The sequence below is a fragment of the Hemibagrus wyckioides genome, linkage group LG01 (genome assembly GCF_019097595.1).
Source record: "Hemibagrus wyckioides isolate EC202008001 linkage group LG01, SWU_Hwy_1.0, whole genome shotgun sequence".
Taxonomy (NCBI): domain Eukaryota; kingdom Metazoa; phylum Chordata; class Actinopteri; order Siluriformes; family Bagridae; genus Hemibagrus; species Hemibagrus wyckioides.
The window spans coordinates 18,842,810-18,869,418 of record NC_080710.1 but is presented as its reverse complement, the minus strand read 5'-3'; the positions used below and the strand labels follow the sequence as shown (position 1 = coordinate 18,869,418).

At 35.7% G+C, this 26,609-nt stretch overlaps 3 protein-coding genes across 4 annotated transcripts; all 3 read right to left on the bottom strand.

The window, feature by feature from the left end:
* Positions 1-1,039: 1,039 nt before the first annotated feature.
* oscp1b (organic solute carrier partner 1b) lies at positions 1,040-10,497 on the bottom strand. Of its 2 annotated transcripts, XM_058400754.1 has the most exons (11): positions 10,263-10,497; positions 8,158-8,196; positions 7,573-7,727; positions 6,073-6,240; positions 5,858-5,938; positions 5,611-5,714; positions 5,071-5,199; positions 4,334-4,403; positions 4,021-4,160; positions 3,813-3,876; positions 1,040-3,037 (listed from the first exon to the last, which is right to left on the bottom strand). In XM_058400754.1, the coding sequence occupies exons 1-11, from the start codon at positions 10,372-10,374 to the stop codon at positions 2,918-2,920; spliced, it is 1,182 nt and encodes a 393-aa protein (XP_058256737.1). In that variant the 5' UTR covers positions 10,375-10,497; the 3' UTR covers positions 1,040-2,917. The 2 variants fall into 2 exon arrangements, with proteins under 2 accessions (XP_058256737.1, XP_058256748.1); XM_058400765.1 differs by lacking the exon at positions 8,158-8,196.
* A 3,730-nt stretch (positions 10,498-14,227) lies between these two features.
* On the bottom strand, positions 14,228-16,439 carry LOC131358258 (cornifelin-like). The gene is made up of 4 exons (XM_058397898.1): positions 16,303-16,439; positions 15,757-15,887; positions 14,875-15,011; positions 14,228-14,772 (listed from the first exon to the last, which is right to left on the bottom strand). Exons 2-4 carry the CDS (start codon positions 15,866-15,868, stop codon positions 14,674-14,676), a joined length of 348 nt encoding a protein of 115 aa, XP_058253881.1. The 5' UTR covers positions 15,869-15,887; positions 16,303-16,439; the 3' UTR covers positions 14,228-14,673.
* A 216-nt stretch (positions 16,440-16,655) lies between these two features.
* mrps15 (mitochondrial ribosomal protein S15) lies at positions 16,656-26,228 on the bottom strand. Its single transcript, XM_058397883.1, has 8 exons — positions 25,945-26,228; positions 20,634-20,696; positions 19,577-19,652; positions 18,512-18,560; positions 18,306-18,390; positions 18,066-18,124; positions 17,247-17,438; positions 16,656-17,089 (listed from the first exon to the last, which is right to left on the bottom strand). Exons 1-8 carry the CDS (start codon positions 26,114-26,116, stop codon positions 16,976-16,978), a joined length of 810 nt encoding a protein of 269 aa, XP_058253866.1. The 5' UTR covers positions 26,117-26,228; the 3' UTR covers positions 16,656-16,975.
* Between the last annotated feature and the right edge of the window lie 381 nt (positions 26,229-26,609).

The window sequence follows — 26,609 nt, the reverse complement described above, 5'->3', positions numbered from 1 at the left end:
GCATAGCCACGTTTTTTTTTTTCCCCTTACGATTTTCCTAACATTTGATCCATTGAACACAAAAATTTTGTGTCAATATGCTCAAGACAACACAAATAGCAATAAGAAAGTAACAGCAAATAGGTTTGATAAGAAAATATAATATACTTATACTAATAACTTATAAAATAAGTATATAATGAGTAACAAAAAAGAGAAAAACTGTTTACATGAACATATGCAACAACTACTGACATAACATTAAGCAATATGGTTAAGATGTTGGCTAGCTGATTGGAGCAGGGAAAGGCCCTTAATTCTCAGATGTATAAATGTCAGTTGTTCTCAATAACGATATCTGCCAAATGCAGTAAATTATTTAGGTTTTTAAAATATCCTTCCTTACAGAAAGGGGAGAAGTTGATTTCAACTGGGAAAAAGATAATTCACAACTCTTTGGTGGTCTTTTGCAGAAAGAACTGTTCTATGGTATGGGTGAGCAGTGTTGTCCTCTTGTCATGTACCCCCTAGCCAAATCTGGCTACATACCAAATATGGATCCACCATTCCTGATCAGCTTATTGATCCTTTTGGTGTCAGCTTCAGTGACCTTACTGCTCCAGCACACCACTGCATATATCAGCACCCATCATTATCAAAGTTATCGTATTTATTATTGAGCTTGTTGTCTATGGAGACAGCATTTTCATTGTCTGTACCGCTTATCTGATCTATCCTCGGGTCACAGGGAGCCTGTGCCATCTCAGGAGTCATCGGGCATCAAGGCAGGATACACGGTGGACGGAGTGCCAACCCATTGCAGGGCACACACACACTCACGCAATCACACACTACGGGCAATTTAGAGACTCCAATCAGCCTAGAAGCATGTGGAGACAGCATGTTTTCCAAAAATAATGCTTTGGTTATATTCTTGAAACACAGGGGGGCTTTTTGACTTTCTTTCCATAATCTTATACTTTACATAGACATAATATTATAGTTTATACACATGGAAGTAAAACTATACATATCAATCATCAAATATTTACAGAATGGGGATGGGAAGAATGGGAAGTTTAATTGAACATGAAATTGCATATACTCTTCCACAGGATATTACAGTTAAAATAGAACTGGTGCCATGATCCACACACATTTCCTGCACATAAAATATCATAAGCATACCTCTAGTAGTTGTAATCTAATTGTAACACTAAGCTAAACAATGTTTTATATCGTTAAGGAAGCACATCTTTTTTTGTTTCCATAGTTTTTATTTGTGAATTATGTATGAATGAACAGCATGACTGAATGAACATGCACAACAGAAAATCAAATGAATGTTCTATAAACAGTGTATGTCATACACATATTCAGAAGAAGGGTGTTTTATACAATATCAACAGACCTGTAGACATCTACACATCGCTTCTTCTAGATGGTAAAATAAATAAACATAAAATACATGTGTAAACTCAAATTTCTAAAAAAAATAATAAAAAAAATCACATTTTCAGTGAACAGTAAAGCGAGTTCCAGGAGCTCTATAGCACCTCAGTGCATTTCATGTAAAGGGACTAATCAGTTTTCAGATCTAAAGGTCATGCGTGTGTATGTTTGTGTGTGATAGATCAAAGTGTGAAAAGACAGGACCACAGAATAAAACAACATGCAGAGACCTTTCAATTTATCTGCTTTTATTTTAGGGACAGTTAACTCTGATAGTTAACCGATGCGTTTATACTAATTCATTCAGATTGTTTAATTTGTAAGTAATTTAGAGTACACCTGTAATTATTTCACCTAAGGTTCACAAGCTGCCACGCATTCAGCCAAGCTAAAATGATCAACATGATCCACATTTATACTAGTACACAATGCTCAAACAGCAAAATGTGCACTCTTTACTCCATCTGTGCTCTGATTGTTCAACAGATGTAAATATATTATTCCCATATGGAGACTTGATTTGTAGTTACGTTCCTTAGTTTTGACAAGGTTCATTGAATTGCTATCATGTACTTGGACCATATATCAATATTTATTTACTAAACGCAGTATGCAGTACACAGCCACCGAAGAACTGATGACATTGTATTGGCATATATATTCCATGATGCTTTTTTAAGCTACTCTAAGCAAAACACTTCACAGGGTGTTATAATGCAACGAGGTTATTATAGATGTAGTGTAATGTCGTGTATGTGGGTATTAAAGCTTCTACAAATAGTTGGCATGGAAATACAAAGTGGTAAACCACAGCTACAAGTGCAAATCTTAATTAAAGTGATATCAGTCTTGTTGTGAGAAAGGTAACACTCAGATTACTTCAGTTCACAGGACCTCCACAAGACATTGCTTTTCTTAGAAGTGTTTTCGTTCTTTTTCTAGTTGGCTTATTTATAGCCAGTAGCTGGCTAGGCTATGTACGGTGAAATCAATAATTATTCTATAGTTAATGTTAGCTGTAAAGTTTTGTATAGTATGTGCATTTCTGAAAGCTGTTACTGTCCTGATGTTTTGCTATTGTTATGATCTCATTCGTAATGAGTCCATTTTAACTTTATTTTAATTTTTTTTTTAAAGTTGAAAAATTCTCACCTCTATTTCGATTTTTTATGGAGTCAGTGTCCATAAATGACATTTGTTGATGGAATAAGTGGCTTGTCCAGTGACATCACCAAGGTGTAAATTTACATTGAGTTACGACTTCACAGCAACTGCTCAGACTTAAAGAATCCCCAACAACGGCTGCACCTGAACAAGATGGACGGTGTCTGACAATGATCGACTCTACCAGCACAAACACATATCAGCTCCTAGTTGTTGGTGTTTTGGGAGATGGCTGCTCTTTCAGTTCTCTGTTTGAGATACTGAAGCACACCATACACAACCTAGACTGTTCTACAGAAGCCGAATACCTATTCACTGCACATCAGAGGCCATCCATCATGGCCAAAAGGTCATCACCTTTGCTGCTGGAGCTTGGAACCGGCTCCTCTGCCTCTGTGAACTCCCCCATGATCTTTGCCAATTCTGCATTGGCCTGATTATCCTGAAAAACAGTGAAGGTGACCAGTGAGGTCATGAAGAATGTTCTCCTATCTGCTAAATGGGTAATCATTCAAAGAACTGACAAGCCTATTAAGCTGTGCTCTGTCAGAACATGTCAGGACCATTTGCAGTCAGTGTTTGGTACTATGATTAGTGTAAGGACTAAAAGATTTTGTGGCATACTGTTACAGGAAAATAATCAATGATGGGGTTGTGTATTGCAGATAGCATGTCCTGATGTGTTTTATTCCTCTAATAAAACAATACAATCTTTAATCTATTAATGTAAAAAATATTATACTTCCACCCCTTTAAAGTTTAGTTAGTTCCTCTTTCGATTTATGATATAGCAGCTATAAGCAGGCACTTCCCTCACTAGCCACTATTTAGTTCTCTCACTTAAATTTAGTAAGACCAATAAAACCCCAGGAAGCTTGCTATGTTACAGAGAAACATGAAAGCAGAAGTCCCCTGCACAGAAGACTCACCCATGGTGGACTACTCCAACAGATGGCTTTACTAAGTTTATTTGTTTTAATTTGTTTATTTGTTAAATATTGCACAACATTATAATATCTATTATGGAAATCATCTGGTATTTGTTAATATAGAAAAACCTGTCATTTGAAATTATAGCACCACTGTCAGCACTTCTGACCAATCAGATTCCAGATTGTAGCAGCAAAGAGACATAAGAAGTGGTACAATTAAACACTAAAAGCCACTATAGAAAACTTTGTCATTCTAGATGTCATTCTAGACAGTATCCTTCTTACCTTGGTTGCTTGGATATTTATAACTCCATAAGACAGCTCTGCTGGTCTTGAGATCAAAGCCTCTCTGTGGGAGAAAATGACCATTTCAGTTATTCAAAGTAACATTGCTGTTTCAGTGAAATAAAAAAAACTAAGCAATCGGTTTGTGTAAAATATATTCACTGTTCTGGTCTAAAGCAATTAGAGAATCATTCAAATAACAACTCACTCTTCCTCCTCATCTGTAGCAAAGAGGTTGACACGGAAACCAGAATCAGCGTTGCTTGGTTTTCGAACCTCTAAACCTCCCATCAGTTTAGCAAGCAGATTCAGCTCTTCCTTTGCCAGTGGGTTTGGTATTGTGTTGACCTTAATAAAGGAAGGATTCATGCAAAATAAATGCAAACATTTGCTATATTTATTATAAGGCAGCTTACTGCTAAAGAAACACACATGCTCACTTATTTAGACGATTAGGGATTTGTTTGTATAAAGTATATAATAATTGAAATAATTTAGACTGAAATAATTCAGTCCCTTACCTTTGTATGTTGTGAAGACATTTTAGAGGTTCCAGACATGTGTGTTTCCACAGGACGGCTTACGCTGTACCTGTAAAGGGAAATTCAACACCTGATGTTTTAAAATTCAACAAATGGAGTTTCAGATTGACATATCTGTAGATCTCAAAATGTTTTATAACGATTTATATTGCAGCTCTGTAGTCCCATTCTGATTGCTTGATAAATTTTCTATGATAGCATACATACTCATACGCTAGTTGTAATGTGCTTATATGAACTTGTGTGGTGCACAATCCACGCTCATGGCAAACTTTCTGTGAGAAGATGCTTACTCTGCATTTTTTGGAAGAAAGGAAGGAAATGTCAGCCCAACACTCTTTGTTCAACAGTTGAAGGTAAGGCTATTTGTTTCACATACATTAAACATGAATTCATAATAAAAAAATCTGCTGTATTATTTTGTATTTAATAACAAATTGCATTCACTATAGTATAAGAGCAATCTAACGCTACAGGACATACTCTTAATGGAAAATAATCAGGGTGGTGACAGTAACAGTTTTTTTTTTTTTATATCAGGCTGCACCACACCGCCCCTGGATTTTCCTGTAACAGCACACTCAGTCATGTTTTAGTGGTTACTTAAAATATCAGATTTTTATAGAAGGCCTTAAACATGAGGTTACATTTTGATGGGGGAAACCCCAAGTAATCATACAATTCCCTTTAAGGTTGAGTGGTGTAGTGAAACTCACATGTTCGTGCCTAGTTTGATAACTCGGTCACCAAACAGCTCGAAAGAGCCCTCACGGAGAGCAGCTATGTAGTTTCCCCCATCACGAAACTGTAACCTCTTCACCTCCTCACCATTACAGCTAAACATTCTGGAAACCAGGGAAAAGAAACGTGTTAAGTGTTCAATAAGCACAACAGGAAGGATGCATCAGCAGACCATTTCTTACAATGTTAGACAAATTTTTAGACAGTGCTGAGGGTTTCATATTTGGATTTCACAGAATGGGTCATTAAATACATTACTGTCCATGAACAGCTGTTGGATGTGTTTGTTTTGCTTTACACAGAGACATCTTGTTAAATTTAGAAATTATGATTAAAAAGAGTTTTAGAATTAGTTCTAGCAGTAATAATACCAATTACACAATTATCAGATTAATCACTAATCTAAATACATCTTTCACAATTTTTCTCTAATGGCTGATTTTCCCTCTAATAGTATCTTTTTCTTCAAACCTGACACACTTTATCCACAACAACAGCTATATGGAAGAAGTTACCGTATAAGTCCTGGGGAGTGTGATCCATATGGAACAGGTCCTGATGTCGGAAGTACAAAGCGTCCATTGGAGTTTTGTACTTTATCCTTCAGAAATATGGATACCTATAAAAACAGCCAAAAAGTATTTCGTTTCTAAACCTTATATAAAAAACTTTATATAGTTAATAATAAACACTAATGGCTTATGCACACTTACTAATGCATTTAGATTGTTCTTGTATATTTAAATTAGAAGGTTAGCTTACTCTTATATGCATATCCTGAAAGAAGATGAGCAATGTTTGCCTAATTAGCTGAAATTCCCCACCAGATAAAGGAGTATATATCTGAAAAGTGAATTCAAATGATACACATGTTAAATATTTTACTTTGATATAATATTTGGTATATAAAACATAGCATTTGCCTAAAAATAAAAGTAACACAACAAATATTCAATGACACAGGAGAGCTAGCTTACCTCTATGAGTTGCCTGTATGTTTCATCCACTTGGCTCAGAATGCTGGGGGTATCCCGTACAAAGTCCTTTATTGCATCCATATGGTTAAAGGTCACAAGTAGAATATCTTTAGGACGAGGGCATAACAAGACTTGATATTTAAATGCCATGGTCATCAAATCATAAAGCTGTACAAGGGAAAAACCCATAGCAAATACATTAACATCTTCACAGGAATATTTCATAAATCTGAACACACACACCAGAGGGAGCCATTTGGCACATAATTTAGTAAGTAGACTCTTGCAAACTGACATTAATCTTTGGAGCTTATCATAATAAACAATATTATTTACTTAGAATACAATAGAATGAAAGCCCATATTTGAAATGTATAATTGGATATCCCTCATCTAAGAAAACAAGTTAAATGAAGTGTGTCAAAGTATAGCCAATTATAAATATGGGAGCAATATAACCTGCGACCATTTATGCTAATGTCTGATCTACTTTTCTTAGAATCTGCGAATATTTTTTATTTCAGGTATAAACTCCGAGTGGAAGCAGCTGTTAGGATTTATTACATGTTGGCATTCAATCTTTCAGTTCATTTAGTCATTCATTCATGTCTAATAACTGCTTTATTTTGGGCAAGAATACACCCTGAATGAGAAAGCAATCCACTCTAGGGCACTAAGCACACAAATGTACACACTAAGTCACCCCTAGGGGCAATTAAGCATAGCCAATAAACCTACTAGTTGTTTTTTAGAAAATAGGAGGAAACTGGAGAGCCATTTCATATTATAATTCTTTATTTCTTCCATAAAAGTATTGATTTTAAATACTCATTTTTTAATAAATACAATACAGCTGTTTTGCTGGCAGTTTGCTCTCAGACTTGTGATACATATTTTGTATCAAATAAATCTTCAAGTATTTTGATATATTTCTGCCATACTGCCCACCCCTACCTATATCATACACTATATGATTAAAAGATTGTGGATACCTGTCTGTTTTTCTTTTCTTTTTTTTTTTTATTATTATTATCGGATTTATTCCCTACTTTGCTGTTCTACTCGTTGAGGAAGGCTTCTAACCTGATTTTGGAGTATGGCTGTATGGATTTGCTCATCCATTTACAAAAGCATTAGTGAGGTCAGGCACTGATGTTGGGTGCAGTGGGCATTTGAGTAGTTCCAGTGAATGAACATTGTGATGGTGCCCTCAAACATTAACTGACATCATTTACTAATTAGTCTATTATTTGAAATGTGATGTGAGATGTTACGTATACCGAAACAATTTACATCCTGCATTGTATGCACCTATTCATGATTAGACTGATTACACATTATCGTACCCCGGTGTTATTTATAATGTACGAAGTTCTTGTGCTGTGGCTTGACCTTTAGGTTTTTTTCATTCTACAGTCCACTGTGGTTGTGCAGGCACACTAAACTCACCCCACTGCATGTGTGTGTAAGCCTGGGATGACTTAGAATTCCTGATATTACCTTGTCCATACTGGCTTGGTTAAGTCTCATAATAGAGGCATGGGCAAGTCGATCGAAGACTGTCCTCAAAGCTTTCTTGGAATACAGCTCTTGTGGCTTGAACAGCTCCTCTAAGAATTTCTTGTTGAACATTGTGGTAATAATGTCATTCATCACTATCATAACACAGAACAGAGAAATAGAACAAATAGAAATAAGAGAAATATTAGATGACAATACATTCATGTTAAGTTAAAGGAGCTTGAACCCAAGCAAACAGCATGCCATCTACAAGCTTGTATGTACTCATAGACTAATATATATATATATATATATATATATATATATATATATATATATATATATATATATATATATATATATATATATATATATATATACAGTATCACTAAGTTGTTACACTGGAACATAAGTACTGTCTTGGATCTTCTGTTGACATTAATTATTCCTGCGTTCATATAACTGATAACAAATAATTTGCCATGATGAAAAAAAGCCCCAACTCTACCCAGCATGGTGTTCTGCTCCTGCAGATGCTACTTTGCTATATAGCCATTAGCAAAGCAAGCGGGGGAACAACAATACCTCTTTTTCTGTCTTCCTCTATCCATCCTGCTACAGTGGCTATGAAGATTGCAAAAGGACATGTTGAACACTTTGTGAAAGCTATTGCTGGCTACACAGTCACCATAGTGACAACACCTACTCATTTTGCCACTTCATGTCTGCACTTCACATTTCAAATGCATCGTGGTTAAAAAACACTAGTTTAAACTGTAAAATTCAGATTATTGTAACTGTTCTGTTTATAATTAGATATGTGCTGATATTAGTTCTCATATCACAACCACTAACTAGAAAAACAAACAATGTGGTTTTGTATCTATGTTCTTTGGCCAAAGCTCTTTCAAAAAAAAAAAAAAAGTAATATATTTATTGAACTTTGACTTTAAGGGTTCTGTGTTCTGTAGCTCAGTTGTTTGGCAGCATATTGGAGCTCAAATTCTAGCATCATGTATCTTTACTCAACAATAAGTCGCATTGGGTTAAAGGCTCCACCAAATATGCTGAATGAGGTTCTGTTAAGCATCACCTCTCAATTAAAAAAAATAAACACTCACCTACTGAAGCAGTAGTTTTCTCTAATCTGGAGCTAACACACTATACTGCCACTATACTACTAAAAGTTTTTGGACACCCCTCCAAATCATTGAATTCAGATGTTGTTTTACAGGGGTTGGGCTCAGCCCCTTAGTTCCAGTGAAAGGAACTCTTAATGCTTCAACATACCAAGACATTTTGGACAATTTCATGCTCCCAAAAGTATTTACATGGAAGTTCTGTGTCCTGCTAGTTAAAACACGTGTGTCAGATCAATGCTTCCCTAAATCACATACTTACACTGTATTGCCAAAAGTTTTGGAGCACCCCTCCAAATCATTGAATCCAGGGGTTGGGCTTGGCTGCTTAGTTCCAGTGAAAGGAACTCTTAATGCTTCAGCGTACCAAGACATTTTGGACACTTTTATGCTCCCAACTTTGTGGGAACAGTTTGGGGATGACTCCTTACTGTTCCAACATGACTGCACACCAGTGCACAAAGCAAGGTTCATAAAGACATGGATGAGGGAGTTTGGTGTGGAGGAACTTGACTGGCCTGCACAGAGTCCTGACCTCAACCCCATAGAACACATTTGGGATTAATTAGAGCGGAGACTGTGAGACAGACCTTCTCGTCCAACATCAGTGCCTGACCTCACAAATGCGCTTCTAGTGGAATGATCAAAAATTCTCATAAACACACTCCTAAACCTTGTGGAAAACCTTCCCAGAAGAGTTGAAGCTGTTATAGCTGCAAAGGGCGGGCCAACTCTATATTAAATTCATGTGTAGGTAAAGGCAGACGTCCCAGTTTTGGCCTGGCTCGCAGTCTCCACCCTAATTCATCCCAAAGATGTTCTATCAGGTTGAGGACAGGACTCTGTACAGGCCAGTCAAGTTCCTCCACACCAAACTCGCTCCTCCATGTCTTTATGGACGTTGATTTGTGCACTGATTTATGCATCCCCAATCTGTTCCCACAAAGTTGGGAGCATAAAAGTGTCCAAAATGTCTTGGTACGCTGAAGCATTAAGAGTTCCTTTCACTGGAACTAAGCAGCCAAGCCCAACCCCTGGATTCAATGATTTGGAGGGGTGTCCCAAAACTTTTGGCAATACAGTGTAAGTATGTGATTTAGGGAAGCATTGATCCGACACACGTGTTTTAACTAGCAGGACACAGAACTTCCATGTAAATACTTGTGTTAAAGCACCATTCTGTCTCTGATGCTGAAGATGTTTTAAAAAAAATCAGCGTTCTCTAAGAACATTATTAAAAATATTGCCCACCTCAAAGGAAAGAGTTAGTGATGATATTTGATAACAGTATTGTGATGTGTTACTGATTGCAAACACATGCCTGCTGTAAACAAAAACAAGTTCGTTAGGTTCAGCTGCTGCTACTTGAACGCTGATTTATAAGCAGACTACTAGAGCAAATGAATGAAATAACATTAAAAACGAAGGGGGGGGGCACTCACGGCACACATACAGACACACACAGCCACTCCTTCTGTTGTTATTAGTATATAAACCCACACTGAGTTAGCCTGCCGTTCACACTGCTGAGATGCAGCTAGCTGGCTGTACCTTTCTTAGCTTTGTCGGTTGGGATATTCTGAGCTCGCAGGCGCTGGTCCAAGATGTAAAGCATTTCCCCTCCGAGATTAATAAACACAAGCGGCAGCGTTCGCGTCGACATTTTCTACAAGTAACACGTGCTTAGAAATATCGCCAATTCAATGATAAATAACGCAATTTTAGTCGGTGATAGATAAAGCGCAGGGAAGATGAACGAGCGTCCGTGAGATGTCACTCGGTTGCCAGGTCACGACAAAGAAGGACCAATCAGAAATGGCCTTACTGAGATGAGCGGCGCTAAAATGTTACGTATGGGAACTCAGTTAACCCAGAGAGTGTGATAGGCTAGAAAAAAGAATCCTGAATAATCAAGTAAAATAAGTGCACTACACAGTGTAGAACAAACTTCAGACTTTTGGTCTCATGTACACTTAATATAAGTATTTGATCTAAGGGATAAAATAAATAAATAAATTAGAGCCAAAATGGCGGCGGCAGGTGATGGTAGGTATGTTGTGTGTTACCTCTGGCAAACGTTATGTTTTGTTTGTTGTTGTTCTCTTAAACCACAATGCATAAGCTATGGAAGTAGGGAAGGAAAGCAAAATTTTGCAGGACAAGGGTTGTGAACATGTGCATTAAATCATCCACTGACTGTACTGCAACTGTCACACGCTGGTTATACTGGTTATACACAGACACTATCATTTAAAGATTTTAAACCTGTCGCTCTGCATACTGCAGGTACAAGACACATATTAAATATACTGTAAATTTCATTTATTTATATTCAGTAACAGCGTCATTCTGTTAAGGGAAGTGGTGGCATCAGGGGCAAACCCACGAAAGGATGGCACTGGGCAGGAATACCCCCTGGATGGGACACCAGTCCATCATAGGCACTGTGTCCCAATGCAAATATTCATTTACGCCAAGGGTCACCATGCAGCCAGCCCTTTACTATAATGCACACCTGACTATCACACCCATATGTTGGCTGTATTGTTGCCAAGTTGCCACAAAGATTACAGTTTCCCTTGTTGCAGTGAAACAATGCCCCATACATTATACATTCATGGCATTTGGCAGATGTCCTTATCCAGAGCGACTTACATTTTTTCACATTTTTTATACAACTGAGCAACTGAGGGTTAAGGGCTTTGCTCAGAGGCCCAGCAGTGGTAGCTTGGTGGACCTGGGATTCGAGCTCACAACCTTACAATCAGTAGTCCAACATCTTAACTACTAAATGACCACATCCCCTATGGACAAAGCAAGATACATATACAGTAGACATGGTTTGCCAAGGTTGGAGAGGCCTGGGCAGAGTCTTGACCTCAACCCCACTGAACACCTTTGGGATGAAATGGAACAGCGCCTGACTAATGATCTTTTGGCAAATCCCCACGGGCTTGCTACAAAATCTAGTGTAAAGCCTTCCCAGAATAGAGGAGATTATTATAACAGCAAAGGGAGAAATTCTTTTGGAGAAGGTGTTCTTTTGGCACTCATAATGTAAATATGTAAATAATGTAGATAATTATATTTGTATCCAGTGTAATGTTTTTATTGGTGAACATGCAAGTAAGAATTTCACTATATTGTACCTGTACACATGATAATATACTTGAACAATTTGGGAATTAAGTAAAGATGCAACTGTCTGACCAAAGGCAAGTCTTTGTAACCTACTAGTTTGCTTGGAAAGGTAAGATAATTTTGGTATTTTGTAATGCTAGGCTAGAAGGGATACCTTTCATTTAGTGTCTTTCAAAAAGGATACAAGGAATCAAATGGATGTATATAATATTCAGTGATGGATAACATTCAAATGGATGTATATAATATTCAGTGATGGATAACATTCAAATGGATGTATATAATATTCAGTGATGGATAACATTCAAATGGATGTATATAATATTCGGAAAAAGTACTATTACTTTATTATTATTTAGAAATATTCAAGCAAACTGCTCTAATGTTCAGCACAGGTTACAAAGAAAAATCACTTTGGTACCGAATGGTGTCAACCATGATGACATACTTGTGGCTGATTCTCAGTTACAGGTAATTCGGTCAACTTCTTGTAAGAAGCGTCAGCAGAAACAGTTAAGGAGGGCCACAAAGAGGAAGGTAGTATAGGTCATGTAATTATTACACTAGTATATGTTTTTGAGGTCAATATTATAATATCCAGATATTGTCTCTGAATTTGGAGAGAGTGAAATACACATTTTTGGATTTCTCTTAGATTAATCAACGAATCAAATAAGGAAGTGCTTTACTGATGTCTGAACATGAGAACTGTTTGTGCCTTGCAAATTAACTTTATAGTTTAGTTAAACTTTACCCTGTAAGGAATGTCTTGTAGTGTATTGATTTGGCTTTAGTTTTAGCTTCACAAATTCTTTTTTTCATAACATTAAAAAAAATCAAACAAACAAAAATAACAGCAGTGATATATCTAGTATCTGGTTGGTCTGGAGAGATCTGTATCTGTGCATCACCCAAAGGAAGTTTTGGGTATCCTCTGCTCAGGACACGATTACATGGGTACACATTATTGTAGATTATTGAATAACTTTAAGACATGTAGGACCTCATTTTCACATTCTGGATCTATGATGTTCTTTCATTTATTGTATAAAATAATATCGAGGAAAGCAGAGGGATCACAATCCATCGAATGGGTTATGCAAACGCGTAACAAAAAATTGCATGTGACCTTCCATCAGTGTAATAGCGGTACATTAAATGCATCTAGAAGAAGCTTTCAAAATGTTCTTTCAAAAACCCCTTTCACTCAATACACCTCATATTTCATCCCTTCACTCTGGCAGAATATGCAGATTCTTGATGACTGATGAAAATAGCTGTTTATTTTCTTTTTGCCATCTCAATTCAACTCAACTCATAACCACTTCAGCTGCTGTTGCAGATCCTTTGGTTCTTTCAATCTGAACTGCTGTACTGTTTGCACAGACTATATTTTTATCAATCTGTTAAATCTCCATTCCTAATTCTGATCGTGTTACTATATAGTCATTATAGTAATTCAGTCACTACAGCAGCAGTCTGTTCTGTCTGTACATTTATATATTCCACTGTTAAAATCACACTTGCTTACTCAGTATTAATGTAGTTTCTCTTATATCTTTTCCATGTTATCTTGCCCTGTACATTACGGTTTGGTTTACTGCTGAAACCCAATTACCACAACATTGTGTGTTGTAAAGAAAAATAATCTTGTATGTGATTTTGGAGGAATGGTAAAAAAAAAAAAAAAAAACATTTCCTAAGAGTAACTAATTATACAGTTTTTAAAAGCTTTCTGGTTTAATACCAATTTGAGATCTTGAATGAGATTAGTCATGTCAAATAGTCATGATGATGTTTCCCGGTATGCTGTGATTCATGATTACACAACGATGACACTAAGCAATGACTAACTATCATATCTTTTTTTTTTAAAACATACATATTTATTTAAATCACATGTATTGGGTCACTTGTATGGCAACAAAGTTCCAGCGTTCTTTAGTATATTCCTATGAAGAAATGCTTTTTTTTTTTTTTTTCCCCAAAGTTTTCAAAGTTTAGAAAGGGTATAAAACATGGAACCCCTTAACCATCTAAACAAACCTTGAAGAGTTAACTTGTAGCTTTGGTGCCTGTTAACACCCCATACAGAACATAATTACAGCATATATATACTATATGTGTGTGTATATATGTATACATACACACGTACATATAAAATGTCAATTTCACTGTAAAAAGCCACACCTTCTACATTTCTAAGCTATTCTACTAATGGAATTAGTATTACTGTTAAATAGTAAATTATCATCTACATCAATCTCTCAGTCTAATGTCATTAGCCAATTCATTAAATTCATTTATGACATTTAAACATGATCAGCTCATCTGGGCTGATTTCTTCTTATGCTAACACTGCTGGGGAAATAATGTCTGTTTGTTTATTATGCCTTTTTATTAGGTCATTAAAAAAAGTTTCAAATATTGTCCAGTGATATCTGTGCAGAGTGAAAAATTTCCACATTTTTGGTTACATATATTATATTTTCTTTAAAGTAGAGCAAAGACAATAAAATAAAATAATATTTAAAAATATATATATTTTTTTTGCCCAAACCAAATTTTTTTCCCCAGACATAGAAATTTACATAAATATTTTCTTTGGGTTTTTAAAATAGACTGTTCAATTTGAAGTTGTTTTCACATATTTATAAAAAACACCTTCAAATTGAACAGTCTATTTTAAATGTGTAGCAGTCTGGGAAAAGCCAAGAAAATATTTCTTACAAAACAGAAAGAAAAAAAAAAGGACAATACAAATCTATAGCCTGCAGTGATGGGGTTATCTGCTACAAAGCACAAAATTACTGTAGAAATATTAGGCCTCTCCATTTCTAATACGAATTTCTCTGGCCATTCGACAAGTCTCAAATATTCCACAGCAGCAGGTCATCAGGGCGTCATTGCATATTGTACCCTATAAAAGAGAATAATGACAATTAAATTTTATTTATTGTTAATTTATTAACAAAGTCTAACAGTCTCTGGGCAGGACATTTCATATTCTACAAACACTCACTTGGATGCCGTAGGTCAGTCTCATGTGTGTCCTCATAGCTGCCATCCCACCAGGAACACATGCTAGGCATGCATTCTCACCATACTTGTTTGCTGTGTAGCAGCCCACTGCAATTGGACAGATGCAACCAAGGGCACCTGAAAAATAAAGCAATATTGAGAGAGTGAGTGGAGGAACATGTTAACCAAAATTACTTGTAATATGTTCTACAACATTGTTGTGAATGGACCACAATGAATGGAGATGGGAAGTGGTAACTCAGTTCTGTAATAGCTGTATGTTTAACACTCATGTATGGTGTCCACATGTAGACCACTGATGTACTTACGGTTTTATAATTTATATATAAATATAACTCACATTTTATAGTACTGTTTTATTACGTACACAAAGGTTCAATTTCATTACGTGATCAACATGGCTGATGAACACAGCAAATGTCTGAGTAAACTTTCTACACAAAGATGCTAAACTGATTAAAATATCTAGACTGTAACATGATTTTATTGTAAAAAAGACATCTTCATATCTATACAGCATAATTAATGTATTTCATAAACAAGATTAAAAACTGTTCTGTAATATTGTAGACTCTAAAATGTTAAGATTAACTTGAATAACTGTACACATTGCATGTATTTTTCATCAGTAAAGTCTTACCCCATTTTATGTTTACTTAATTCCTGCTAACTTCAATTACTTTTTAATGATGTTTAGAAAAAAGGTATTAATAAAAGTACTGTGGGACTATTCAACTACACTCTATATGTTAGCAATTACTTATAAGAAGTTGTGGTCAATTTTGTGGTCCAGTATTTCGATTTCTTATTCGTTATTACACGAAAGCTGAAATTTGGGTAATCAGTAATGTGAAAAACTCACAGATAAGCAGGTCATTACAGCATGAGCACAGGCCTGTGCTCCACTCTCCTGTCTGCACGTTGGTGCCGTAAGAAGCTGCACCAGGTTGATGACTAATGACTGGGTTTGACATGGCGATGAACTGGCGTGCTCTACAAAGGCGTAAAATATTTCCATTTATAGAGTATACAAAAAAATTCAGAGGAAGCACCAATGTAGAGTACCAGCAGTGCATGAAATACTCACAAGCTTATATGTAAAGCAAAACTAAGGTGATCTCATATAACGAACTCAAAGTAACAAGATGCTAGTGGATTCTAAAAAAAATGAAACTTGCCTACTACCTTAGTGAAAGACAGAGACATAACCACCATCTTCCTTATAGTTAATGTGTATATCACTGGCTTGTAGTAAAAAGTATGATGAAAACTAATATTCTTTGGTAATACAGTCAGTAGTAAAAGTAACTACAAACTAATTAAATTATTATAAGCAAACTAAATACAAAAGTAAAGTAGCATAAATAAGAAAATTTTAAAAATTAAAAACCCGGAGTGAGGCACTTACCTTGTCTGCTACTCTCGAGCCTGTCTATCTAAATCTATGAGTGCAAAAAGGAAGTTGTGACACCACGCCTGCAATGTTTCCGAGGCTGTCTACAAACCTCACAGTGGCTTGATCATAAGAGAACATCATGTTCATGCAGAACATGAGGCAATGTGACTGACCTCATGATTAAACTATAAATGTGTACACTGAGCCAAGTTAATGAATACACTGATCTTATACATTGGACTGCCATTCACTTCTTATAATCAAAAAACAAACAAACAAAAAAACTCCCCAAAAAATAAAAACAGCACAGCAAAGCTGTTGAATCTAACCACAACCACAAATGCATCAAGCTGCAACTGCCTTTTATCTTTGTCTTAACCTTTCATTAGTCAGTCTGATAGTCTGATGTACATCTCATAAAAACAGCTCCCATGTAACCCAGTGCACAAACCATTTATTTAATAATAGCGACAGATGAACAATATTTACTTTTCCCACTTGTACTAAGGTTTAGCATAAATCAAAGCAAATAAGGAACACATCAGTTTTGGGAAAGCATAACAAATGTACAATTTCAACAGAAAACACGATGTCAGGATCTTCAGTATTCAATACTCTGCAAGTTTTATTAGTTGTGGTTATGTTGCATGAGATTGTTGTGTGATAATATTTATGGTGGATTTTATTATACTGGAGTCCCCTGGGAATCTGTAGGGTTAGAGCTCGTGCTCCTTGCCTTCTTCTGAGCAAGTGCTTTTTTTCTTTTCTCTGCCTTTTGTTTCTGGACCTCTTTGAAGACCTAAGGTGAACACAGAAAAAAAAGCATAGATATTAAAAAGAAAGAAATAGATATAGAAATCTATTAAAAAAAAATTAGGATACAGGGAAAATTAATTATCGCAGTAACTGGTGTATAGATGATCACTGGTGTGGTGTTGCTCAGAATAGTGTGTTACCTTGATGCAGAGGGCTTTTTTAGTCAGCCAGCGTCGTGTTGCCCGTCTGTAGTACTCCGGTGGGAAGGTGTATGTGATCCCCAGCTCTGCACAGACCTTCTCAAAAGCATTGTATCGTGACCTTCTCAAATATTTGAGCAATTTCTTCCTGCGGTCAATGCTCATCAGCATCCACCTCTTATTAGCTTTGTCCTGATATAAAACCGGACAGAGGAATAAGATGTGGATAGGATACAGATACAATATTTTATACAGATCGTTTTAAAAATATCTACAATAAACAACAACAATCATCTCAGTTCATGTATACACTCAACTCCAGAAATAATGCCACCTGTCCTGACATGACAGTATCCTCATGAGTCCAGTTCCTGAAAGTTGCATACTTTTGTATTTTCTCCACTCTTATGACCCTAGTGTTATGTATATGATATTGATCTGTGAGGATGATGGACAGCAGTCTGTTTTTGTGTGTGTGTAACTTTATGTTTATAACCCAAAGGTCATCAAATTCAGTAGTAGTTCCTAGAGACTAAAGCTGTAAAAAAAAAAAAAAAAAAAATCTCTATATAAAGTGCCAAATACTACTACTATTTGTGTGTAATGTTTATTGTATACAGTGTTTTCTGCTCATTCTTTGCAGATATGTTAATCATTTTGGAGCTGACTTTTTCAAATCCATATCGATGTGAAATGTATTTTTTGTTCAGTGTGCACAGGATATCCTGTTTCTCGCTGAGGCCGCAATCAAGGTAGAGTGTGACATGTTCTAACTTTAATGAAGCAGAGCAGAAAGACTGCACTTGTTTTGACACTTACCTTAGGGTGCTTCTGTAAATGCTCCTGAAAATTGTGTATGCGTGCCGTTAAAATGGCCACTATAATGCAATGAAGGAAAGTATGTTATAATGACATCAAACCAGGAAATTCCATTGAAGCAATGTCAGTCTGACACATATTGCAAGCAAATTGGCAAATGCTCTACGTATCTTACTGGGAGCGAGCAAAAAAAAAAAAACCAAACAAAAAAAAACAAAAAAAACCAACCCAGGAACCTACCCTTAACCTCTGTTGAGTTTCGATCGTTTTCATGCCTCTGGACCTTTGCAATCAGTTCTTCCTCTTTGAGGCGGAGTCTTTCACTCTGGATAGAGATAGTTAGTTTTATGCTTCAGTCATTTATGTCATATAATACTACATAAACATGGAACAAATAAAACTAACATTATTCTATAGAAATTAACATAAAAATGAGTGTTTCATACATGACTTGCAAGCTCCAGTGAGAGAAGCTTCTTCACCACACCATCAACCCTGAAATCATATGATATAGCAAAATGTGGAAAGGGAAACCTTTGGAACTTGGATATATCAAAAAGGTGCAATTTTTTCAGTCTAGCCTTTTTAGATTTACGTAATACTTATTCCATTTAAATTATTTATCCTGACGTTTGAAACCGATTTATTCATAGCTGTTACAACACACAGAGCCGTTTTGTGAAGCAACTTGTGTCACTTGTGAAGTAGCCACATTTGCCCAATAATGAGTTGCTCAAGCTATCCTGAAGTTCCAACACAGAGGATCTGCGATATAACAACAACAAAAATAATAAAAATAATAATAAACCACTGTTGAAAAGTTTCAGTTCTGTTCTTATTGCCCTAATTGTATGTACTAATATTTTAATGTATGTTTTATCCATAGCCTCACTGTGCAATTCAAAATCTCCCATTTGTATGAAAAGCTAGTTTGTTTTCTCTGTGAGAAATAAATAAAGCAGTAAAGTTCCTGCTGTCAGAGATCAAGTTTAAGCTTTAATTCAAGGATTAGGATGCTTTTGACTTGACTTATTATTTGAAATTACTTGTAACATGCTGCAATAATACCATTACTTAACCCATTATTGAACACTTCTATGTAAATTTTCATTACTCATATCTTGCTTTTCTGTTGAAGTAATTGCCCAATAAGATCTTGCCACAAAGAATCTCATAGTTGGTTTTATATTAGCTCTGAGATTTTTATGCGTGATTCCTCAAAATGTTTCAGCATTCCCACTTTTTTGATGGACACTTTTCGGTGTACAAAAGCAACTGCATGAAACCACCAGTGCCAATGTTTTTTTTTTTAGAAAGAAACGATACACAGTATACCACTATATAGTGCTGGAATGGTGAATGTGTACAGTTTTGTCCTTTAGACCAGGTTTTTTTTTTATATTAAACAAAACACTAGCAACATATCTGCAGGGTCTGTTTTGTTGGGTCTATTTGGCCCACAACAGGATGTAAATAATACCAGAAATGATGACTGTAAATAGGAAACGTACGTGTGAGCCAGTGGGACAGACGCATATTCAAGTTTCAGCTTTGACGCTGGCAGGTCTTGTAGTTGACTCTGAAATTCTGTTTTGAGATGGAAGGAATTCATTAACACCACCACTAATCTTCACATTCAGAAACAACATATGCAACAAGTAATAAATGAAATATATTAATCAGGGCTGGTATATATAAAGCTTTGGAATATTATTGTCAGAAAAAACTCGAACTTTTAACTAAGTAGACATTGGTGTTAAAAGTTGGTTCTCAGAGCAACTCCTAATGACATACACATTGCCATAATTCCATCAGCCAAGTCCGTACAGCTGAGATGATTAAAAAAAGAAAAGAAATACAAATCTAGGAGATGATGAAAATAGGATATATGCCATCAAAATGCCAGGCACAACTTACAAAAAAATACAGGAAGGACACATATAAAATGATCTATTATTTCAAGCATAACAGGACTGTATAAAACTATCCATAAAGTTTCATTATTGGCTTTGCCATAAGCAGATCATTGGCTGAAATGGTTTATTTACAGCTTTTAAGTGAAAGGAAACACTTTATAACTGAAACGTGTGTTTATTTATATTCACAATCCACAGACTATTGCATCAAGACATTTTCCACTTGAGAACAAATGGAAAAAAGGAGCAGATACAATACATTCAAAATCATTGTGCCTCAGTTTCCCTGAATTGTGTTAAATCTGTGAGCAAAAAAGGAACAAAGGAACATGAAGTGATACACAGTGCATTTTGATGAGAACGTCATCACCGATCACCTGCATTCGACAGAGCAAGGAAGACGGAGTGAGTGTTCTGTTCTCTGTTTCAGAGGCTCTTATCATTTGTGATATCCCTTAAGCGCTCCTGAACACTCACCTCTTTTAGAGTCCTTTTAAGGAAGGCTAAAGAATCCTTCAATTCTTAGGCCTTAATATTGGCATAAACTTTCTGGTTATCAAGAAGTTTTACTATTTAAAATAAATATTTTTCTTTGACAGGTTTTATACATACCAGCATTGATCAGTTTCCCATCACCTTTACACAAGCTTACCTGACTTTTTTTGTACAACTCGGGCATACTGTCTCACAGGCAGGCTTGTGCAGGTTTCATTTCCTGAAATAAATGCAAACAGCATAAATATAATGTACCAGACTTCACAAGTGTGAGAAAAAACTGTGATGATGCTCATGTTTGCCAAATGATGACTGTGTTTAAGTCAAGAGTGATATATCAATGAGCAATTCTGTTGAAATGTCAAGCAAACTAGGCCAACACTGTAAATGAGGAAAAAAGTAATAAGAAAATACTCGATTAAAACCAGAGCTGACACCAAAGTTTTAGAAATGACACTAAATGAAAGCAGCTCAAAAAGCGGTGGGGGGGTAGTGGTGGTGGAAGTGACTTGGTAGCCCACATCCTTTCCACACACCCACTTACGAGTGTTCTCATGTCACCACAGTTTGTTTAAGAGCAACATAAAAATAGCTGATTATACATATAACATTTTTTCTTTATACATATAACATTTTGGAACTATACACGACATGTTATATTTTTATAGATCTGTGCATTATTATTGTTCATAACATCCCAGGATATTAGAAATAACTTATAGGTAGTTACACCATCGTCTACATATCACTTCAATTTATTATTTTAATCTCTCTGTCTTTTTGTAAACATTATGGAGTATCTTTTAGATCTCAGCTGCATCACTGACGTGGCTTCTTACTTTATCTACGCACCAAAAATATTTAACACCTCTCTTTCCTTAGAACATTGCTGATAAAAATAGGGCAACTTCTACGCATCACCCATGTAGAAATCTTTGTCAGTCACCATAATATTCAAGTCAGAACTACTTAAGCTATTGGTTTTGGACTTAGGTACAGAACAGTGTTATATACACACCCTGGTTCCCCATTTACAGTTACTCAAGAAAGAAAAAGCAAACCCTAACCGGTCAAAAGTTCCATCTTACAATCATACCTCTGGCGGTCTTCCCCAAACTGTTACCACAAAGTTTGGAAGTAGACAATGGTCCTGAATATCTTTCATAATGCAACATTTCACAGGAACCAAGACATGTTCCAACATGAAAATGCTCCTGTGCACAAAGCAAGGTTCATCAAGACATGGTTTGCTGAGGATGGGATGCAAGAACTCTAATAGCTAACATAGAGCCCTGACTTCAACCCCATTGAACACCTTTGGGATGAACTGGAACACCGACTGCACCCAGTCCTCCTCACCCAACATCAGTGACCTCATAAGGACCCCATTTGACCCCATTAAACTATTGTAGCTAAATGAGCAAATCCCCACAGCTATGCTTCAAAATCTGGCATAAATCCTTCCCAGAACAGTGAAGGTTATATTAACAGCAAAGGGAAACTAAATCTGGAATCCGATGTTCAGTAAGTTCAAATCAACCGCTGCTACTGCATTTTTGCACATCATTTCATTTTTCATTGATTTTTGTACTTACTGTATTTGCACTGTGTTGTCTTTGCTCTGTTTGCACCTAGTTGCACACTTTGCACTTTATGTGGCTGGGACAAACTTCTGTCCTAGCTCTGTGGTGTTGTTTTTTTTGTATCTAAACTATATGTTGTATGTTTATGTAGCACCAGGGTCCTGGAGAAACATTGTTTCATTTCACTATGTACTGCATCAGCTATATATGGCTGAAATGACAATAAAAGATTCTTGAATCTTGAAATGACTGTGATGGTCAGGTGTCCAAATACTTTTATCCATATGATGAATGTAAAATATAAGAGATGTTATAACAGGTGCTTGGTGTCTTAATTTTGGTTTGTTTGTGAGCGAATCACAAACTGAATTCTATCAGGCATGTAGTGACTGCATCATGCCATTTTGTTATACCTATAGTACTGAGTGATGAGTATATTGTGATTTGGCCTAACTTGAAGAAGGCAAATTTGACATGAGTAAGAAACTTAGGCTAAATATCAACAATAATATCCATTATTTTAGTTAAATTAAAAACACATACAAGATATTACATCCATGATATTGACTTCAAAAGCTGGCAGTAAAATAAATATATTCTCACTCACTATACTACTAACTACTGCTAACATACTTCATATTTCTCATATTTCTGTAACATTGTCAACACCACTACAACAAGCTTCATTTGTTCAACATGAATTCTGTGTCGGAAAGAAAGATAAACAAAAGAAAAACTACTAAACGTGGGATAATTTTTTTTTTGTGCCAAGCTACTGTCTACTGGAAAAGTGCTGCAAGAGTGGTGCACTGCATTAATGACTCTGTGCATCAAAATATTAAGATTTGAAGTAAACCCTTTTATGTTTTGATTCTTTTCTGTATTATGTACTTAATTTTAAATGGATTAAATGAACATTTTGGGTCATTAACCCACAATGACAAAGGAAAAATATTACTTAACTTTCTGCTTAATCTATCAAAAAAAATAAATAAATAATAAAAAAAAATAATAATCTCAGACCCTTGGCCAATGCACTCTAGACTGAGCTTGTTTTCATCCCGTTTTATTAGCTGATTTTCAGATCTTCTCTAGAACTTGACTGGAGTCCAGCTGTGAATTTTATTTAAATTCAACTACTTTGACTTTACGTAGAAAGGCATCCAGCTGTTGTATAAAGTCCCCAATTCACAGTGAATGTCTCATCAAAACCAGGAACTCTCAGTAGACTTCTGCAATCAAATTATGCTGAGAGATAAATCTGGGCAAGAGCATAAAACTGTTTCTGAATCTTTAAGTTGAGTATAGGAGTATGACTATTCAACACACGACGAAAAATATTACTTAACTTTCTGCTTAATCTATCAAAAAAAATAAATAAATAAAAAAAATAAATAATAATCTCAGACCCTTGGCCAATGCACTCTAGACTGAGCTTGTTTTCACCCCGTTTTATTAGCTGATTTTCAGATCTTCTCTAGAACTTGACTGGAGTCCAGCTGTGAATTTTATTTAAATTCAACTACTTTGACTTTACGTAGAAAGGCATCCAGCTGTTGTATAAAGTCCCCAATTCACAGTGAATGTCTCATCAAAACCAGGAACTCTCAGTAGACTTCTGCAATCAAATTATGCTGAGAGATAAATCTGGGCAAGAGCATAAAACTGTTTCTGAATCTTTAAGTTGAGTATAGGAGTATGACTATTCAACACACGACGATCTCCAACACCAACCATCATACTCACATCACTGAACACCTGTACTTTATAATGCTGCTGTTATTTGATTTTTTAAAACACAACTGTTGCACTTTTCTCCATCTTTTTTTTCCTATCATAAAGCAGAATAAAAACAAAGCCTACACTTGACAGACAATGGTTTGCACCATTTTTGTGCTGTATGATTAAGTGTGTACAGTTTTGTGTATTAACTGTACATTTTGCACAGATGTCACATTGTTGTGTATTAGCACTTTAGGTAATCCTGTCTGTGGCTGCTACAGTTATGAGTTCTGCAAGATCTGGATTAAAACGAAGAACGGCTCTAACACAAGTACAATGAGGAAATTCTCAGCTCAAAACTTTTTAAATACACCATAATCAAGTGCATTCATTAAATCAAATGTCAAACTCAAGGGATGAAATGTCAAAATGGCTTGTAGTGTTTACTAAGCATTTTCACACGTGAATCTAGAATTCTCACCACAGTGCATACTGTCAACAGTTGTACATCATACAAGAGCTTGCATATCACCATGCTGAAACACTGCTTAAAAACAATGACTTACCTGCTTTGTTTGATTAAACTCAAACTCATATCTAAATGATTTAACAATACATAAGAAATTACTTTCATTGTAAATAAGGAATTGAAAAAAATATATATTTTCATGATCATTTTTAAGGCATCTGCTATCACACAACAATCTTACCATAAAATAATTTTACAACATTTCCAGTGAAAAAGATTAAAATTGTATGTTAATAGGCAGGTGAAACCTTATGTCTTGTATATCCTGGTCTACATTTCTTCATTAGCTCTCATTTATACTTATACTACACTCACACATTTAGTAGCATATATAATTACCATTATTATATAATAGTGCATATATTCAGTTTCTTTTAGCTCTTCCTTTTCCTAAAATTATCCTACTTTACTTTCAGAGCCTAGGTATTTTGGCATTGACTGATTAACTGGGTTTGACACCCCTCTTTTTTAGCTGTATATGGTCAATCCATCAATCAATAAATGTATTAATTACATTAATTACTACAGAAACACTACACCACTGTCCTTGTGGATGGCTGTGTAGAAATGTCAAATTAAATTTAAACAAAACATATGGCATGAAGATTGTAGAACTTGATTATGATACAAATATTGTATTTCCTAGTCAAGCATAATTATAAAACATGTTCAACCTGGATTTCCCAATCAGGACAGGCTACTTGTGTAAGTTTATACATATGAGTGTTAAGACAACTGGAGAATTATATTTAGAAATATATGTGTGTGTGTGTGTGTTCTGGGCCTACTCAAAACATTTATATAGTAGGTATATAATAAAATACTTTGAGTATGGGAAAGATCATTGTTAATTATGATATCAGTGTATCATAACACATTTCAGAACACAGTAGATTTTGCTGTATTAGGCACCATCTGAAGCCTTCTGTCCTTACCATGAGTTTGAGCTAAATCGAGACAGTCTTTATCAGAGATATTCTCAAAGTTAAGTGACCACAATATAAGTTTATTACCTGGCTGCCCTACATATTGTCATGAGACACAATACTGTCACATGCCCCCAGTCACACCTCAACCTTCAAATAAATGACCCACACCACAGCTCCCAGTAGAGATAAATGACCATATATATGATCAAAATGTAAAACATTGACTATGCAAAGGTAAGGCATCAATTTCAAACTGGCTGAAAGAATTCATCAACTCAAAACAAGCATTATATTTAAATAAAAAATAAAATGATGATGCAGGTTCTGTGTATGATGTGTTGCATTACACCTGAAAAAACACTTTAGTTATGGAGAGGGATGACAATGCCCACATGACTTGAGCACCATGTAGTGGCAAATAATGGTACTGTATACATAAAGGCAGCATTAACACATCTGTCCAATGTGAGTAACTAAACCCAAAGATCTGTGACAGCAAAACAACGTTGTTTGAAAAATCTTGGTAAATAAATACAGATACTGAAACTAGCTAGTCTTCAATGTCCATTCATCATCATGTACACTAACCAGGTGGCCACACTGGGCAGTTTTGTTAACTATTCTCCACTGCTTTATATAACTATATTGTATTAAACGATTTAAAACATGTTGTTACTTGATGATGATGACAAAACACAGACTTACTTTTAAGTGAACCAGGCGCCATCCAGCTGAAGTTAACACAGCGCTGTCCCCTGGAGCTGCAGTGACCGTGCTGCCGCGCCGCTAACCGGACACTGCCGTGTTTCAGACCGGACAGTACATTCCATGTCCGCACAGCCGTCACCGTTGATATCAAGCTGTGTTTTAAAAACATTGTCTTTGCAGATGTCTATTATATGGTCAACAATAGTCTAAACGTGCATTTGTCCCCCTCAGTGAACAGAGGCAGCCATCTTTGCCGACCCTTTTTTCTTCTTCTGTGTCTTAAGCGGTCATGGAACAGCTCTGAGCCTTTTACTGCCACCTTCTGTATGGAAGAGTAAATGTTTCGACATTTTCATCTTCTAGACTGAAATAATAATAATAATAATAATAATAATAATAATAATAATAATAATAATAATAATAATAATAATAATAAACAGGGGTGTCAAATATACGATATACAGTATGGGAAAGACCTAGTTAAGGTTTTAAAACAGCTAATGAATTTGGAATGTGTTAAATTAAAAGTGCTGGTCCATCCACTGGGGGGCGAAGTTGAGCAATAAAACCCAGCACCATAAACTACGCTGTCGACAAAATATACTAACGATAAGTAATTTGTCATTAGCAAGCAAAACAATTTTGAATTACTGTCTGTTTAT

Excerpts from the sequence above, each read along its gene's own strand:
- oscp1b (XM_058400754.1), bottom strand. The coding sequence starts at position 10,374 with ATGTCGACGCGAACGCTGCCGCTTGTGTTTATTAATCTCGGAGGGGAA. Across the intron at positions 5,939-6,072 it reads CATACAGGCAACTCATAGAG|ATATATACTCCTTTATCTGG; the intron begins GTAAGCTAGCTC and ends TTCACTTTTCAG. Across the intron at positions 5,715-5,857 it reads TTCAGGATATGCATATAAGA|GTATCCATATTTCTGAAGGA; the intron begins GTAAGCTAACCT and ends CTGTTTTTATAG.
- LOC131358258 (XM_058397898.1), bottom strand. The coding sequence starts at position 15,868 with ATGTCAAACCCAGTCATTAGTCATCAACCTGGTGCAGCTTCTTACGGC. Across the intron at positions 15,012-15,756 it reads CTGTAATGACCTGCTTATCT|GTGCCCTTGGTTGCATCTGT; the intron begins GTGAGTTTTTCA and ends TTTATTTTTCAG. Across the intron at positions 14,773-14,874 it reads GACTGACCTACGGCATCCAA|GGTACAATATGCAATGACGC; the intron begins GTGAGTGTTTGT and ends TCTCTTTTATAG.
- mrps15 (XM_058397883.1), bottom strand. The coding sequence starts at position 26,116 with ATGTTTTTAAAACACAGCTTGATATCAACGGTGACGGCTGTGCGGACA. Across the intron at positions 18,561-19,576 it reads TCTGTCCCACTGGCTCACAC|GGTTGATGGTGTGGTGAAGA; the intron begins GTACGTTTCCTA and ends ATATGATTTCAG. Across the intron at positions 17,439-18,065 it reads ATTTACAGAAGCACCCTAAG|GACAAAGCTAATAAGAGGTG; the intron begins GTAAGTGTCAAA and ends GTTTTATATCAG.